This window comes from Natator depressus, chromosome 4, assembly GCF_965152275.1.
Source record: "Natator depressus isolate rNatDep1 chromosome 4, rNatDep2.hap1, whole genome shotgun sequence".
NCBI classification, from domain to species: Eukaryota; Metazoa; Chordata; order Testudines; family Cheloniidae; genus Natator; species Natator depressus.
This window is the reverse complement of record NC_134237.1, coordinates 118,073,479-118,092,887: the sequence shown is the minus strand read 5'-3', so window position 1 is coordinate 118,092,887 and position 19,409 is coordinate 118,073,479. Positions and strand designations below refer to the sequence as shown.

The 19,409-nt window shown below is 41.4% G+C and overlaps 1 protein-coding gene across 4 annotated transcripts in view; it reads left to right on the top strand.

The window, feature by feature from the left end:
• Positions 1-19,409, top strand: part of AFAP1 (actin filament associated protein 1) — a 169,808-nt gene that overhangs the window by 96,715 nt on the left and 53,684 nt on the right. For all 4 annotated transcript variants that reach the window (XR_012639367.1, XM_074951743.1, XM_074951744.1 and 1 more), the window contains exons 5-7: positions 2,170-2,278; positions 8,863-9,074; positions 12,323-12,502. Coding sequence is in view for 3 of the 4 variants with exons in the window: in XM_074951743.1 (XP_074807844.1) it covers positions 2,170-2,278; positions 8,863-9,074; positions 12,323-12,502 (501 nt within the window). In the remaining variant the exon portion in view is untranslated. The remainder of the gene's footprint in view (positions 1-2,169; positions 2,279-8,862; positions 9,075-12,322; positions 12,503-19,409) is intronic.

The following is a 19,409-nucleotide window of genomic DNA, read 5'->3' as shown; positions in this document are numbered from 1 at the left end:
TGTCATTCCTCCACTTCCCCCATGTCTGGTAGAGAAAGTGGTTGGTGGTGTTTACTAAAATGAAGATCTGTTTGTTCCTGCCCCTCATCCATGCCAAAGAATGGCCATTTGACAGGTGATTGCCCATCAGGTTTGATGATACTTGGCTAGCTAGAGGTGTCAGCTTTTGCTCTGTCTTTGAGAAACTGACTTGTCTGGTAGGTGTAAAATGTGTTCAGCTCATGTTTATGACATTACATATAATGTTGCTACACACATTTCACCATGATATTATGGACCAGTGAGTTACTAGTTTTCAAATGCTACCTCACAAGATGTATTTTGTACAAAGATTACTATAGTAGACTATGTACTGTGTAGGCTGTGAATACAGGGGTAGATTTGATCACACATGGTCAAAGTGATGTTCTTGGAAAATGCAGCAGCATTCTGAATGGATACAAGCAGAGCAAGATTGTGTTTGTCGATGCCAGAGAGAAGGATGTTGCAGTAATCAAGACATGAGATGATAAGAACTTGGATGAGAGTTTTAGCTATGAGGATGGATTTTAAAAGGCTGTAGCTTAGAGATGTTATGCAGAAAGAATCAGTAAAATTTAGACATAGCGTGAATTTGATGACCTGAAGGGAGGGATGATACCCAGGTTACAGGCCTCCATGACAGGCAGGATGGTGGTGTGCCTAGTGATTGGGAGAGGAGGTAACAGAGAGGACTTGGGAGGGAGGGAGGAGATTAAGAGCTCTGTTTTAGCCACATTGAGCCTGAATTGACGTTAGATATCTGTAAGGAGATGTCAGGGAGACAGGACAAGATATTTGTTTGGTCAAAAGGAGACTGGTCTGAAATAGAGAGGTAGATCTGAGTTCTCAGCATTGACATGGTAGTTGAATTTGTGTTTCGCAAATGAGATTACCCAGAGATAAGGTGTAGAAAAAGATGTAACATAGCATACAATAAGCCTGTGGTATTGAAAGGCGGTATACAAATTCCCTTCAGTGTGAAACTGTAGGATTAAGATCTTGCAGCAAACATGAGTGAAATCTATAAAATATGGTGGTTTTCCTGCTTGTCAAAGAAATATGACAGTAACCTGATATGGTATAAATCATGCAATACTAAAATTTACCTTGCTACTGTATCAGCCTATCAGCAACTAGTGTTAAAAATTTAAAACAGATTATATTTAGAAAGCCAGCATTTTAAAATTTGAATATTTATCAGTAAGTGTCGATTTTCTGAACTATTATATTGTCACCTGCAGAAGGCTCTGCATAAAGTTATTTGGATTAACTCATTCATTCAGAAATATAATGTAACTGAAGAACTAACTGATCCCTGAACTATGAACTAGGTGATCCACCAAAGGTCTCTTCCAATCCAGTGAATTTGGTATTAAAATGGTCTGTGCATTGTTAGTGGAGGGTATATTTATGTCCTTTTACAACATGAACATTTGTGTCTCTGTAAAACAGCACACTGTTAGCATCTTCCGCCCTGATCCTGTACAATTGTCTGCACAGAAAAATCCTTGAATGGGATTCCATGCAAAGATAGAGTCCAGCTGCATGGATTCTATTGTAGGATCTGAGTTTATAGTTCTTAAATTAAAAAAAAAAAAGTCTTCCTTTCAAGATGTTAGACTGTAAAACATTTTTGATCTCTTAATATTTACATAGTAAGAGTATTTTTTTAATGTAGTTTCAATCCTTTATCCCAGTTCTGCTACTCTGATGATGCTGAGTAATACTTTAGTCTGCATGTTGTCCTGCTGGAATCACTTGTAGTATTTACAGAGTAAGGTACTACTCGACATGAGCAATGGAGACAGATTTGGGCCCGGTGAGGCTTCAGAACATATCACCAGGATATGGAAGATGGTGTGGCTAAATTCCTTCTGCTGCTTTACTAATCTCAACGACTAACCTATTATTTTATTATAACAGCCCATGGGGAGCTTGAAACTTGGACCGATTTTCTTTCCAAAAGCTGCTACTCTCCACAACCTCTGTTGTATAAAGAAGCAAAAAGTCACAAGAGAATTAGTTGTCATTGCTAACCTTGGTAGTGGTCCCATAATTAGCAGTGAACATTAGCGGACATCTTAGGTGCATTTTATTGATCAGTGATCTGTTGGGCTTTTGATCTCATTCATTTCTTTCTTCATTTAGCCACCAGATAATGGGCCTCCACCGCTACCAACATCGTCCCTTCCTGAAGGCTACTATGAGGAGGCGGTGCCACTTAGTCCTGGAAAGGCTCCTGAATATATCACTTCCAGTGAGTAGTATATATCCTGATGCCATCCTAAGCAATTGTCAGTTTTAGTGACTTTCAGTGCTTTAAAACACGAAGACATAAACAAAAAAGAAAACTGTTCTCTCTTTACATCCTCTATAGTTAAGAATTTTATGTGAAGGGCTCATTATTGTCTGTGTCTATAAGGATAGATTGTGGCTGGTTTATGACAGGGGGATCAGGTAGGCATGCTTGACCCCACAGCAGTTTCCGATGTGAGTGACCAGTACATCCAATGCTATCCTGTGACACTAGTTCAATATCAACTCGGGGACAGAGTGCTACCTCCTAATTAATCACCAAAACCAATTATCTCAGCACTCAGGTCTCCCATGATCATATCCAGATACTTACCCAGTCTAATCTATCTTACACTGACGTATGATTGGATCACAGTGAGAGAATGATGGCATGCCTGCCATTGAACAGTTGTGCAGGTTTAGTGAGCTGGACATTTAAGTACTAAAAGATGGAGGGTGTTTTCCAGTGGGTTGGAGGAGGTAAAAAGGTTTCTTTTGCTGATCTTATTTATTGTCTGGCAGAGTTAATTCATCACTTCTGTACGAATACTTTTCTGCTGGATCATCATCATTCATGACCCTAAATTTGTTAGACCATTTTTATTGTTGTTTAAATCTAAATGAATGACTAAATAAAATCTGTTCTCCTAAATAATAAAACAAGAGAAACATTATAACACTAACAAATGATCTGTGTGCCATTTGTACACTGTGGTTTAGGGAGAGTCCTTTGTTTTTCTTGGAGAATGATATGTATGCATTAGCTCTAAACATAAAAAAAAACAAAACCAAAGAAAATCTGGCACTTGTTAATAGGAATAACTTAACCTAGGCAATTCGGGCAAAAAAAATAAGAGTTCCAAAAAATGTAAAATGAATGTAGACAAGCTCAGCCTCAGCAGTGCTCAGGGACTGTCCACTCCCTGCTTCTCCCTCAGAAGTAGTGCAGGGTGGTCCTGCTCACACCCTCTGACCCAGTGAACTGCCAGTTCGCGGTTAGCTGCTAAATGCAAGGGTCCAGCTCAAGGAGAAAATATTAGCTGCATTTTAAAGTACTGTGCAGTAGTTGTTTCTGTGGGGCTAAAACCCAAAACACGCTAATCAAATTTCAGACTTATTTTTATTGATCTTCATTACTATCCAGACCCACAGGAACATTTAGAGGAGATGGACCATCCCCCACTCCCATAAATCAAAATTATAACTTTTACAAAAGTTATATGCATAACTAGCGTAACTCATAACCTATGTTGCCTCAACTCTGCTGAATTCCATTACCTTTTGTATTTGTCATCCAATCCTTTAACCCCTCTAGAAGAATATAAGTACTGTCAACAACTCTGTTTATCTGTAGTAAAGTTAGTGGCTAAATTCACCGTAGGCCTTCTTCAGTGCTTGTTACCCATCTACTCCAGCAAAATTCCCATTGAGCTCATTTGTGCTAGCTTGTCTTATGGCTTTGTGAATAATATGAACATAAGTGACTAAAATAAAACCACCAAACTCACTTGACTTGTAATAACTGCAGCCAGGGTACGGTGCTGTTTTTGAGGTGGATGTGATTGAGAAGACACAGATTCTAAGGGCCTAGACTTCAAGAACAGCATCATGAAGAAGCGGAGGAAAAAAAGAGAGAGTGCCAGCTCTGATGGATTAAATAAATGTTCAACCAGATGTAACTCTCTCTAGTATATGTTTCTTCATACAGCAGAACCTCAGAGTTACGAGGGGATCGAGGTTGTTCATAACTCTGAAACCTTTGTAACTCTGAACAAAATGTTATGGTTGTTCTTTCAAAAGTGTACAACTGAATACTGACTTAATACAGCTTTGAAGCTACTATGCAGAAGAAAAATGCTGCTTTTAACCATTTTAATTTAAATGAAATAAGCACAGAAACAGTTTCCCTACCTTGTCAAATCTTTTTTTAAACGTTTCCATTTTTTTTTAGTAGTTTATGTTTAGCACAGTACTGTACTGTACTGTATTTGTTTTTTTCTTCTTTTTTTTCTCTGATGCTGCCTGATTGCCCACTTCCGGTTCCAAATGAGGTCTGTGGTTGACCGGTCATTTCGTAACTCTGGTGTTCGTAACTCCTGAGGTTCTACTGTAATAAGAATATTTTTTCTAATATAATTAACAGTAAATAGGCTCACATCTTCTATGTTCCTATAAAAAGGTGAAAAATCCACAGGAGTATAGTTCATGAAAACAAAATGATGGTGATTTCCCTATCTGTGGTCTGTAAATAAATATTTATCTGCAGATAAGAACAAGTTGAAGTGTGCCTCAGCTGATGACTTTTTTTTTCCATCTCCGTTTATTGAAAAATACTGATCCAGAGTGACCTACTTTAAATTAGCTTCAGGTTAATCCTTTGAATATCTTATTCGGAATAATGTGAAAATGTGTTAGACTATATTATTTTCCTTAACAATTTGTATTTTTGTACACAGAAAAGCATGTAATTCATATAACAGATACTAGAATAACCATCAGGCTCTGCCAAAAAGTGTATATATATATAACTAGGCTTGGAAGGATTAGATTTTTACTGGTCAATGTCGGTGAACGTTGATTTCACATTCATACACAACTCCCCCCCAGATATTTCCATTGATAACAATCAGAATTTACAGTGAGGCAAGTAAGAAAAATGCTACTTGAGAACTTAGTAAAGTTTGATTTAAGGATACTTAATTTGTATATTTTGACATGTGATGTTGACAATTTGTGTTTTGACAGTTATAACGCATTAATTTTTTAACTCCCAGAGTCTACTGTAATTAAATTGGTGTCTGACTCCCCTGTTGTCTGAACCCCCCATAATTTCCCACATTAAAATTGAGAAAAATTGGAAAAATTGCTTTAAAATAAACATTGATATTATCTGTTGAAATTATATTTAAAAAAAAATTGAATTCTTCCTATACAGTACATATTACAATAGAGCTTGGACTCAAAAGTCAGTGGGAGCTACTGGATGCTCTGCACTTTTGAAAGTCAGACCACTTAGTTTAGGAACCTAAATGAGGATTTAGGAGTCTAACTTTAAACACCTTTTTAAAATAATCTTGATCATTGTGTGTGTTTTGCTGGTATGAAATTTTGAGGTCTAGTGGAAGGTCAAGTCACTGTAGGTTATAGAGACATTAATCTCTGGCTAGTGAGTGTGGATAGTCTTGAACCCCTTCCCTCCACCCTGTGTTGCTGGGGAAAAAGGAGCAATCTCTCTTTGCATCAACCTTAATGTATTCTGAGTGTTGGGTTGGCATTCTCGACTACCCTGTCCTCCCACAGTGTCCTGTCTGCTGCCAAGGGGGTGCGGTAAGGTCTCACTACTCCCCCTTCCCCTAACTTTTTAAAAAATCTTTCCCATGAAGATCACCACTGTACACCTCTGCTGTAGCTCATTGTCTTGGTAAACAGTTGAACTGACAACTTGCTTGTCAGTTTCCCTTTTGTTGCCATCAGGTTTCTGAATTACTCCAGTGGATATGCATCTTTCTCATTCAGATCACACTTGGAAGGTTATCTTTGCAACAGCAAGGACTAGAAACTTTTTTTAAAAGGAAAGCTTAAATCTGTAGGCTTATGGCAGAGATCTATAAAAGCATGAATGGTGTGGAGAAAGTGAATAAGGAAGCACAGAGGAGGTGTTGTGAGGAAGGGCAAGGGTTTACAGTGCCAAGATTATATGGTTACTCAGTATTGATAATTGCCCTTGTTTGTACCATGATGGCAACAGAAATTGGGGTAGAAGGGAGCCAGGTGAATAAGTATTTTATGCAATGACACAGCCCAAAGGGAGAACTCTGGGTCAAAACAATGTGCCAAAATAAGATGTCTTATAAAATATGACTTGGTCTGTAATTATATATATATTTTTTAATAATGTGTATATACATTTCAAATCAAGACTTTGTAAATTGTTGGATGCAGAGTGGCATGTGGTGGTGTGTGTCTGTGTGTATGGATACTTGAAATGCAAAACTGAACCTTTAAATTTTGAGTCCCCACTAGCACCTCCATAACTGGGATATTAATAACCTTGATGAAAGTACGTAGGTGTTGTGAAAAAAAGTGCAGTTGTTAATCAAATTACTGTGCTGAAAAGCAGTGATGGAAACAAGATATTTGCTTGGGGCTTGAGGTAAAAAGAAACCAATCCTTCATAATATAGTATGGAGATGACTGATAACAATGGTATTTGGTAGGTGGAACATTCTTTTGTGGAATATGAGAAAGTTAAAATGGAAATGGTTTATTAAAATATGGCAAAGACAGATACAATATTGCCTTTTGCCTCCTCAGTGTCAGGTACACTAAAAATGCAGATAGAAAAGGTATTTTGCTAGGCTCTCATCTGATAAGAAGTAGTTATTGTTCTGTTCACATAACACTACTTCTTCAAAGTGTGTCCGTAATACAGCAGAAGAGTCTTAAATGTGACCTAATGAAAGCAATATTGGAAGTGTGTAGATTCTATATGCTCTCTTATTTGGAACTGATCTTTAACAAAGAGCCTTGTCAGTTCATTTTGGAGATAGAAATCCCACCTGTGATTAAATTGATACACACGATCAGGAATGGGGGTCCCTTCTTCTCACTTTATTTAAACACTATAGTGGTTTTTCGTCTTTTCTGCTCTCCACCACTGCTGGCCACCTCTTTGAGAGTTTTCAGATTCAGAAAAAAGAACAGGAGTACTTGTGGCAGCTTAGAGACTAACAAATTTATTTGAGCTTAAGCTTTCGTGAGCTACAGCTCACTTCATCGGATGCATTCAGAGGGAGTCTGGTGGCAGAGAATAGAGTAGAGTCACAACAAACTTTAAAATTAAAAAAGAAAATATGGCTTTGGACAGGGAGTAGGACACCCCCACCCCACCCCCACCGCCCCAGCCCCACTGCTAGAAGCTGTGAGCAGAGCAGGACATGGGTGGCCTAATTGTGCCCTAGATCACTGTTAGATTGGAAGAGGGGAAGGAGGCAACTCATGGCCCCTGAAAGTATTACTGGTCCTGAATACAGGAAGAATGTAGTGTGAGTCAGGAGCTGCCTTTCAAGGAGGATTATTGTTGCCAGAGGGGTGGACCAGGATTCTGGATATCACTCTAGGGCAAGGAGAGAGTCAGGCCTCCCTGTAAATGCTGGTTTTACTACTGAATTCTGCATTTTCATGTTTAGTAATTTCACCACTTTAACTCTTCTGTCTCTGCAGGTAAAATGTGGGTGTTCTTTTGGATGTCTGAGTTTGATCAGTGGCCTCCTAGGCATTTTCTAATTTAGTAGTGTAAACTTTCATGGAGCTTCCTGGATAACCCCACGAGAAGGGCGTTTTTGTTTAGGCTCTTTTGTCCTGGTTTTCAGGGAGGTAATTAGAAGAGATGGAGATCTCACATATTATTTTACATGATTATGAGAAAATGAACAGTCTTTAATATAAAACCGTTTCCCGGTTTGCCAGTTTAAATTAAATAATAGACAATCCCTAACCTTTCCCACCCTTCCCTTTTATTCCATTTATTATTTTTTTAAACAATAAAAACCTTGTCGTGTTTCTTAACTTTGGATTCATTTGTAGCTTTTAGCCGCTGCCTTGCATTGGCTTATTGCTGAGCCCTGTCATTCCACAGCTTAGGAAGGATTGTATCTTCTGGAGCTTCTAGGCATACCAGCTGGCAGAAAGGCCCTCATTTAGTAGGGGGTACAGAGTTCTGTGATAAAGATAACAAAGTTTTCAAGTAGTAGAGAACTAACTCCTGGCTCTTGATAACAAAGGGGGTGATAAGAAGCCCACTTAAATCAGAGTCTTGCCATTGATGTCAATGAGCTTTGGATTAGGCTAAGGAACATAAGGGGAGAGTTTCTTCAGAATGCTTTCAACATCAGCAGAGGCACTGATGCAATCAATGGCACTGTCTACATTAGCATTAATTGTCTCATGGTTTGTAACTTGTTGCCTGTTATAATTGTATGACATTTTGTACAGACCTGTATTTTTCTACTGTATATGGTGTAAAATATTTGAACATACAGAAATACTTGATTCCTTGTGACCTCTGTCATACTCCATGTTTATTTCTCTACGAGCTATGTCCTTAATATTTACGTTTCTTTCTTTCCATGCAGACATTGTCAGCAAGAATTTAGTATTGCATTAAGGAATGGGGAAAGATTATAATCGCTTCCTCTAGAAAAGCTGCAAAAGGGGGGAAAATGAAATTGCAAGTAGCATTTTCAAAATAAGCAGTATCTAAGTGCTAAGTATTAATTCCCAAGTTATAGTTTTAGTTAAAATTCCAGGGGTATAATTATGGTTCTATAGTTAAATCTAATGATGATGCAGTTCTCATTTTTATAGCATCTCATACTCAATAAACTTAATGTATTCATATTACTGAGGATTGAAAAAAATACTGTTTTTGGTTTGTCTTTAGAATAAAAGGTAGTACTTAAAATAGATCCGTTACAGTTGTTCAGTTTTATAGGTGTGTTTCATGGTTGATAGTTTTAACTGGGTACTTTTATACTTTCCTTAAAGATTATGACTCAGATGCTATGAGCAGCTCTTACGAATCTTATGATGAAGAGGAGGAGGATGGAAAAGGGAAAAAAATGAGACATCAGTGGCCTTCTGAGGAGGCTTCTATGGACCTTGTAAAGGATGCCAAAATTTGTGCCTTCCTCTTGAGAAAGAAGCGATTTGGACAATGGACCAAACTATTGTGTGTTATCAAAGAAAACAAACTACTGGTAATTATTATTTTATTTCCTTTGGCTAGATTTTGTTTGTAATTTAAAGATGTGATTATTTTTAAAGGAAAATGGCTTATGGTAAATATTTTGTAAATAGCGATCAAGTTTAATATTGCTGTCAGAGAGCATGACCAAGGGCCCGACATTGATCAATAGATGGCTTTTTTTAAAGCCACTTAGAACATGGAACCTGTCACAGTGAAACTTATACCCTAGAAAATTCTCTGATGCAGAGAACATAGCCGGAAGCCTATTTCTGTCTAATATATTTCATCCCTGAAACCTTGCAAACCCAACCCTTATGGAGGCAAAAATCCCACTAGATTCTGTGAGAGTTTTCCGTATATAAGAGCTGTTGGATCAGACCCTTAGAGAGAAACAAGTCCCTTGGTAGATTGAGCAATCACTTGGCAGCATATGTTATTGTAATGTATATACTTAAAACTAAACCTTCACCATCTGTTCTGCTGTAATTACAGATGCAATATTCACATAATTCACAGCTGCATCATAGAAAGGAAAGATGGAAGTGATTTAAATGTCTTTGTGTTCATTCTCTAGAACTCTATTATGTTTCTTTCGTATACTGGTCACCAGTTGCAAGTCCATGACTTAGTAAACTCCTTGCTGCAAGACTTGTTTCTGTTTAGTGAAAAAAGGATTATCTTATGAGCAGGGCTGACCCTAGAAGAGCGCAGTGCCTGGGACATAGGCGCTGAGTTTCTATCAGCCGGGGGGTGCTCCCCCTGGCTCCGGTAGGCCCTGCCCCCACTCCTCCCCTTCCCCAAAGGTCCTGCCTCGCTTCTTCCCACCACACCTCTTCCTCACCCAGTTCCGCCCCCCCTCTCCCCCAGCGCCTCCAGACGAAACAGCTGATTGGCAGTAGGCACTGGGAAGGAGGGGGAGGTGCCAATTGGTGGGGCCCACCGGCAGGCAGGAGGCACTGAAGAGAGGGGGAGGTTGGTAGGGGGGCTTCTCTTCGCCCCCCTCCCGCTTCACCTTCCCGCCCGCCTCCTCACCAAACATGGGGCCTCCCAAAGCGCGGGGCCCAGGGCGGTCATCCCGATTCACCGTACTCTAGGGACGGCTCTGCTTATGAGAGGTTTTCATTTCTATATTATTAAAAAAACATACAAGGGTTTTAAACTGCACCCTAAATCACGTGAGGTCTGTTTACTCTCTTCCTGTGTGGTGCCCACAAAGGTGCAATTAGCAGATGAGTTTGATGGCTGCATCCCAACTTGGTTGCACCTGGAAAGGGATATTCCAGAAAGGCAGGGTCCTCAATTTAGCAATTCCTTTTCCGTCATTGGTCCTTCATGGCCCAGATTTGTCAATGTTCTGAGTATGCTGCAAAGTTCATCTACTTTGGCTGAAGGGGGAACGGACATATTTTGGGACATAGATGGTCAGATAAGAGGTTGCTGTAAATATGGTGGGAAATTGTTATTAAATGGGCAGTTCAATTTATGTTTTAAGGATATTATTTTTGCATTGTATATATTTTAATTGTCAAAAAAAGTTTGACTCTGATTTTGTTCACCCGTATATTGGTGTAAATCCGTTGGATTCACTGTTGTTAGTTCAGATCTATGCCAACATATGCAAGATCAGAATCAGACTTTTGGAATGAAGGATAGAAGCTTAAAATCAAAATAGAGAAAGAAAGAGAAATTAAAAAGGCACATTATATTTCTTCTACAATTAAGTTTATTTATTTATTTAAAATCCTGGTGGTACTCTTTTTCCTTTAACCACATGTTCCTTTAACCACTTGTGTGGTCTAAGAAATTGTTATAAAAATCATAACAGGAGATTTAAACAAGATTAGTTTACTATTGGAAGAAAGACCTAAAAGACTTAACCTATGATTTTTCCAGAAAGTAATACAAATATATATGTGTTTAGGGATTAGTTATTCCCTATATTATAAATGCAGCATTCAACTGAGACCAAAATGTGATATTTTAGATCAGAACCAGACATCCAACATAAATAATTTGGCCACTAATTGCTTTCTATACATCCTCATCTGGCACTGTTTGTTATGTAAATGTGTGTTTTTAGTAAACTTCTTATATATACTCTGAAAAATAAAATCTAGAAATATATATCAAGATATGCCACAGAAATGCTTCTTAAACTGCTAAAAGGTGGTGGTGGCTTTTCATGCTCATAGAACTTAAGTATGTTATTTTTATAAAACAAATTTCCTCAAAAAACTATTTACCACTCAGCTGAGACCAGGCCAAAGAAATTTTAGCCTGAAAGGAAAGGAAAACAATTAGAAAATTGTGATTGGTTTTAAATGATTCCCTTCTCAGCCTTGATTGTAGTGTTTGTAATATCCTGTTAACAATTGCTATATGTTCCTGAATCTTAACATGTGAAATGGGTAAGGCAACATTTTAAAATAAGGGGTCTCAGATCCATGTGTAAAAATGCATGTGCATTTGTTAGGCTACCTTTGTGTTGGGTTATCCTTATTGCTTATGCAGATTGGTCTTTTTTAATATCCAAATAGCTATTGTACATGCACATGAAAATGTAGGTGGGGTAAAAAGACCAATTTGCACATGTAGTTACGGTAACTGGACATGGAAATACAGGCACACAATGTTATGACCTTGACTTGTTTTTGTTTTAAATCTGTTATTCTATGTATGACAGCCTAATAAAACTGAACTACACTGAAAGATTGAAAGAACTGAAGGATGGAAGTTCAGAATGGGCACTAGATGACTCATCAGATGAGTCATGCTGTGTGAAGCCTTTCACCTTTAGGTCACAGCTTCAAATCTGGGCCAGGTTCATCAATGAGCCAGCATCTGAAGGGGGTTCACTAATGTTTCTCACAGTCGAGGGGGAGAAAAATTCATATCAGTCTTAGCAGAGGAAGCAAAGAGTAAACCAGCATGGACACTGATATGCCCTGACTCTCTTATCCAGTTCAGGGTTGAGGCTTATTGGTAGGTAAAAGTATATTAAAAAAGGCCTGCAATGGCATTCCCCATGCTGTACCTATTCTGTGATTAAACAGTCTCCAGTAATGTCAATCTGGCAATCATTTCACTTTAGGAAAGGGGATGATAGAGAAGGATGCCAAGTTAGCATTGAATAACTTTGGTAGATGGTAAGGGGATGAGTGAGAAAAGCTAAAGCAGTGAAGTACTGCTATATAGTAAGGGCTTTCACCAGAAGTGCGTGAAATTAAGTTTTAACCTAATAACATGCTTTTTTTTTAGTGTTATAAAAGTTCCAAGGATCAGCAACCTCAGATGGAATTGCTGTTGAATGACTGCAGTATCACATACATTCCCAAAGACAGTAAAAAGAAGAAGCACGAGCTGAAAATCACTCACCAAGGAACAGATGCACTGGTTCTAGCAGTACAGAGCAAAGAGCAGGCGGAACAGTGGTTGAAGGTACTGGACGGTTTCTGACCAGTTACATATCTAAAAACATTTCTGACAATAAAACACTGTGTTGGTTACTCAATATCAATTGATATTACAAGGTGAGATATGAAAATTTGACTGTTTTTTAAATTAATGTTTTAGGTAGTTGGGTGGTTTTTTTCCTTATTCAGAAGAGTGGCCCCATATATCCAGCCTTTGAGCTCTTTCACCTGCCACTGACAAAATCCTTTCACTTTTTGCCTTGTATGATGACACTTCTTCCCTAATAGAAATAGCTGTGTTTACTGAATTCTGCTGTTCACGTGAAATATCAGGCAGCCCCTTTCAAGTGTACAATTTTATGAGAAACCGGATTTTGAATCCGTGGAGAGCAAATCATAAGATCTGCTTTGTGCCACTAAAGTCTCTGAAACAAATCAGTATTTATTAAAATGCCACATGATGCTAAATATTGAGACGGGAGAAGGACGTTTTGTCCTGTAACTTCAAAATACTGAAATTAGTTTTGGTATTGATTAAAAAAAAATACAAGCAAAAGACAGTAGGTTTTCGGTTTTTGGGTTGTTGGGGGTTTTTTAGAATTAATTAACAAGTAACTAGTGATTTGCTTTCACACAGCTACCTCCTTCTCCCTGTTTAAAAAACTAACAAATCTGTTATGAAAATGTTTTCTTCTCTTCAAATGTAGAATTTCTCCCCAAAATGATAGTATAATATTTACTCCTGAAACAGCACAACACTGCTATCTTGTGATGAATCAAGGCCAGAAATGGTGGTTTTATGCCAATAAAAAGCCAACCCTCATTTTCTTTCAAATGAATACCATGCTTTGCATCATTTTTGCTCCCGCTTAAGCCTGTGCAGTGGGAACTCTTGTTTCAAAGGCAGCTGGCTCCACAGGGCCTAGCATTACTGTTGGTGTTTCAAAAAAAATAATTTGTAACCAAGGCAGAAAGAGAGGAAAAAAATACCAATAAAGTGTGTGTTAACTTTCTAGAGCACACACAAAAAATGGGGGGAGTGGTTTCTGTAAATTGTGTCTAATGCAAAATAGATGATGACGTAGGTTTTAAAGGTTTTATTGGTATTCCTTTGGCGTGACCTGCATAACTTACAAGAATTTATGGTTTTGCCATTCATGAGTGAAGCAGCCACTCAAAGTTCATACCAGTAAATTTCTGGATCCACTCATATTTACATTCTTGGGCCTTTGATCCTGTGAGAGCTTATGTGCCTGAGTAACTGTGTGTGAGTAGTTGCACTGAGTTCATATGCAGAATCATTGGGTGGCATGTATGCTGTGGATGGGAGTTGCAGAGATTAGTACACATCGTTCACTTATCGTCTTAACACCCTGGTTTATGGAAGAAATTCTTTGTGCACATAGAAGAAAATGTTTTCTACCAAACCTAGAGCAGGGCTTGAAAAATCCCTCTTGACTGGGGCAAATTGAAACTTGGAGTAGGCAGTGGGTCTATTGAGCAGAAAGACGCAGGTACTGCTTGTTTCGTTCTGATATAGCAAGGGAATAGGGTGACCAGATAGCAAGTGTGATAGAGAGTGGCTGTGACTATGGGTGAGTACGAAGATGCATAGCTGCTATGCTTTGCACAGCTCCATGTGGCATTTTATGCAAATTAGTTTATGAGCTAGTTTGCATATATCCATAAACTTCAGCTTATGATAAACATGTTCCCCCTAAACAGTGGTAGGGGTAGGCTCAGGAATTGGCCAAAATCTTGACAGTAGAAAGTGGGGATGACTGGGGGCAGCTGGTGGCTATCTTAGGGGCAGCTGGGTGAGCGGCGGAGCTGAAAGCAGTATGGGGTGCCTGGAGGGGTTTTTGATTGTTGGTCGCCTGGGGCTGCTGGGACTGGCTGGTTGCTGAGGGAAGATGCAGTGGGGGAATTGGTGCTGGCTGGGGAATTAGGGCATGTCTTCTGACGGGTGTGGAGATGTTTGCTTGTGAGAAGCCTGGTGGAGCTGGATGCGGACAGTTGTAGGGGCAAAATAAGAGAGCCTGATGCCAGCTGGGCCTCTCACCTTGTGTTGCTGGTGCCAACGCTCCTTCCTCCAGCTGGGATCCAGCAGGGGGAACAGTGAGAGTGAAGCAACTGGCTGCCTGCTCAGCAGGTGACATAGAGGTCAGAAGGCACAGCTGCAGCTCCTGCCTGCAGAGCTATGGGTAGGTGTGACAGTGTTGCCAAACGACTGTGTCCCATGAGATACAGAACACCTGTCAGCTCTGTAGATGGGTGCAGATGTCTGTGTGAAGAGGAGGGGGGAGAGGAAGAAAGTGACGGAGGAATTAGAGAGCATGATGTAGCAAAAGAATGAGGAAGATCCGTAAGGGGAGGAGATGACATTTCAGGAAAAAGATTAATCCTGAGCAATGATAGGAGAAAGAGGGATGAAAGCAGAAGGGGAAAGAATATATAACAAATGGAGAGACACAGTAAGACGTAACACTTTAAAATGTATTAAAGAAAAAGATAATTGGCAATTTGTTACTCTAAGTACATGACACAGTAAACACAGGCAGGGCTGTAGTAGTACTGTCAATTGCAGGGAGCATGTTTTTTGTGCAGGCAGAAGTGCAGGTATGTTTCACTCTGTCTAGAAGGTTGAGTCCAGTTTTCAAGCCTGTTCTAGCAGCATGTCATGTGTTGCAGTTTGTCCTGGGAATGCAGACTTCTGAGAATCAGGATTTTGCCATTTTTCACTCTGTCCTGTTCAGTGTCTAGAAATGTGGAAGTTCCCAATGCAAGTACTGCAGTTTCAGATCCTAACCAGATTACTAGTATTTATATTGGACTTTGCTATTCTCAGATGTGAAGGTCAGTGAAGTAGTGTGGGAAAGTATCACTTCAGCTATAGTGGCTTTTTAAACAAAACTTTTAATCCAGCATTTTAAGAGCAGCTACAAGTCTGAATACATAAGAATCCATCCAACGTTCTCTATGCTTTGCTCTGATGTAACCATATATGGTACTTATTTTCTTAAGAATAAATTGTATGTTTCTAAACACGGTTTGATTAAACACGTAAGAATTTCCTGATGGCATGTAGGCTTCCTATGAAAAGAGAAGTGAAGAGCAGTTTCAGAGGCATGACTGCATCGTGACTTGCTGAATGGAAAATTAATCTGTAATTCTATATACCACCAGATTAGCCTTTGTTCTGCTTTTTAATATCTCAGGCAGAGGCCGCCCTACGCAAAATAAGACAACCTTCCTGCTAATTGCTTCAAAGTTTATGGCAGGGATCTACGCCGCCCTCCCCCGCCACCCCCGGAATCATGGACCTGCTCCCACAAGTCTTCCCTGATGTCCTCCACCTCCTGGGCCCACTCCCCATCCGCCTCCTGTAACCCTTCCCCGGCCTCCTCCATCCCTCCCTGACCCACACTGCAGTTCTTTTCCTGGAGCCACACAGCTCAACCCAGGCCCCACTGTACTCCTCACCCCCAAGCCTGCACCCCTGCCTGGTCCCCAGGAAGCCCCATGCCACTCATACCATTCCAGATGAGCTGTTCACTGTCAGGCTTGTAGTACAGGGCCATGGCAGTGTGAGTCCAGGTTAGCAGTCAGGGCAAGTCCTGAGAGCTGCCCAGGCACCAGGGTCTCCAGAGGTTGGGTGCTGAGCAGCAGATGTGGGCTGGGTGCTGACATGGAGCCAAGCAGGTCACTGCTTTGGGCTGAAGCCGTGCTTCCAGGAGTATCTCTGAGCTGCAGCTGCAGCCACAATTGTACCTGCATTAGGGGTGGGGAGCGGCTAGGGATGAGAGCACTTTCTCAGCGGCCCGGCTGGGGTCCGTTTCGTGCTCCTGGGAGCCCCAACTGGCAGCCCCGCCAGCCTCATCACCTGCCACCCATTCCTGGAAGGAACCAAGGGAATTCCTGAAATCTGCCATCCTCGGCAACTGCCTAGCTTGCCTGTGTCTAGAGCAGCCTCTGATCTCTGGATTTGAAATTTGGATTTTCATAGAAAGTAACAGTGAGCTCTTATAGGCTATTTATAACACCAGTATCTAATTATTACTTTTAAAAAGTAGCACTGAATAAGTGCCCTGTTAATTCATTTAACTTTTCATGAACACTGATTGGAATCTGTCCTGCATATGCATATGGCAACTGATTGGAATGAAATGGCATTAGTCTGTCGCATTCTTTTTCAAAGGAATTTCATTGTAATTAGATCATACTAAATGCACTGCTGTTTCCTGTCTTGTTCTAAACTTGGATTTTGCAATGCTGAATGCATTGGCGCTTATCAGGCTTTCTTTCATAAAACATGTTTAATGTATTTATTTATACACAAAACAGTCTTCACAGACACAAGCAGAGATAGTTATTTCCACATACGAGGCACATTCCTGCTACTAAAAAAAAAAAGCTTTGCAAAATTGTATCTGTGCTGAGAGTGAAAGAGTAGGCAATCTGCAGAACATTTGGAGACAGATTGACAGTAGTTTGTTCAGTTCCATCAGACTACAAAGCTTTCCATTAATAAAGCTATTTCAAGTACATGGCAAGGCTACTGTCCTCTCAACTTCCAGGATTACAACTTTGCTATCACATACGCCATACTACACAATACAAATTGCCTGCTCCAGAACAATCCGAAAGCAGGTTATGCTGTGCTTGCAGCCACTCAGGTTCAGTCCATTAGAAATACTACTTTTCAATGGAAAATCAGATACATCAGATTTCAAGTTGCACTATTTTGCCGCGAATTTTCTTTTTACCGTTTACTTGTTTCGTTTTCCTGTTTACCATAACTCCCTGTGAGCTCCTGCAATGTGTGTGCGGATGTGTGCAGGAAAGGACAATACTGGGAATGAGTTCACCGTGTTGTGTTGGCAGGAGTGGCTTTGCGGGGAGTGTCCTCCTCCTACAAATAGATGGGGAAGCATTTTTAGTGCTGAAGATTCTTCCTGGCTGTCGGAACTCTTGGCGTTCTTGACCAAACACAGCTTTTTCCAGACTGTACCGGATTCTTTTTCCAGTGAAATAGATCATTGACTTCAGCGGGCAGATGATGGGGCCCTCAATTTCCCTCTGTCTTTCAATCAGCTGGGAGGCACTCCCTCCCATGATCTCTGTCCCCAGCTTGTGATTTCTAGATTTGATTGTCAGACAGGGAACTGCCACAGTTTCAGGGTACCTGCACCTGTATTCTCCCTTTGTGGTCCCTCAGGGGCATCCACCTAAGGTTTCAAGCTCCCAGCCATCACCTCTCTTGGGCAGACACTGATATCCCTCTCCCTCCTGACCAGGGGTTTTAAGGCTGCACAGCCCCCTACCATACACTGTGACATCCCCTGCAAGCCAGTCTGCCTAATGGCCAGCACTTCTGCATTGCTTACTTTCCAAGGGCTATGACCAGTATATTGAGCAGTTACAGGTGACCACACAGCTCTTTCTCAGCAGAGTACATTTATTTTAAGGACAAAGCATTACAGAGAAGACATATAAAAACAACAAAAGTTCCCACACACTTACTGATAAACATACCTGAAATGACACATCACTCCTTTGGGCCCAAATAGGTTCAACCCTTCAGCAAGTCTGGGACCTCTCCTTGGACAGAATATCCTGTCCATTTGCCCAGTCAAAATGTGGGCCCCCAGTTTGCCTACTTTGTAATCACAGATGACTGAACACTCTTGCCCCGCTTCTTCCCCAAGGCCCCGCCCCTTCTCTGAGGCCCCGCCTGCCACTCACTACTTCCCCCCCTTCCCTCCGTCACTCGCTCTCCCCCACCCTCGCTCACTTGCTCATTTTCACCAGGCTAGGGTAGGGGGTTGGGGTGTGGGAGGGGGTGAGGGCTCTGGGCTGGGGCCGGGGATGAGAGGTTTGGGGTGCTGGAGGGGAGTCCAGGCTGTGGGGAGGGGCCAAGGGGTTTGGAGTCTGGGAGGGGGCTCTGGGCTGAAGCAGGGGGTTGGAGTGTGGGAGGGGTATGGGCTCTGGGGGTGGGGCCAGGGATGAGAGGTTTGGGGTACAGGAGGAGGCTTAGGGCTGGGGCAGGGGGTTGGCATGCAGGAGTGGATGAGGTGTGTGAGCTCCAGGAAGGAGTTTGGGTGCATGAGGGGGCTCAGGACTGGGGCAGGGGTTTGGGGTTTGGGAAGGGGTGAGGGGTGCAGGCTCCAGGTGGCACTTACCTCAAGTGGCCCCCAGAAAGCGGCGGCATGTCTCTCCGGCTCCTAGGCAGAGGGGCAGCCAGGAGGCACTGCGTGCAGGCCCCACCCCTGGAGCTCCCATTGGCTGTGGTTCCCAGCCAATGGGAGCTGCAGAGCCGGCACTTGGGGTGGCGGCAGCGTGCGGAGCCCCGTGGCCGCCCCTGAGCTGGAGGTACATGGCAGCCACTTCCCCAGAGCCCCTCAGAACCAGGCAGGGAGCCTGCCAACCCTGCTGCTCTGCCAACCGGACTTTTAACAGCCTGGTCAGCAGTGCTGACTGGAGCCGCCAGGGTCCCCTTTCGACTAGTTTTCCCCCAGTCGAAAACCAGACACCTAGCAACCCTACCCCTAGTCTGTTTACACTGATCCTTTATATGTCCCACACTCTTTGTTTCTAGGTCTCTGGAAGACCCAGCCTGAAACAGTATTTTCAAGCCACCCCATGGGATGGTGTTTCTCTGGTGTTTACAAATGACCCCGTACTGTTTGTAGTTCCTGTATGAGATGTATAAAGTAGAACACAATCCTACATGAACCATTCATAAATTAATGCAACACTACTTAAGGATACTGCATGGGGTTGCGGTCTCTGAAACGGGGAAGATCTACACATGTTAGTGCTATGGGATATCTGAGGTTGGTATTGTTTTAGTGTTAGCAGCCCCACACTTTGCAAGTGCAGCAGAGCAGCTGATGGTTCTGCACAATAGACACTGCATGGGCCAGATTTAA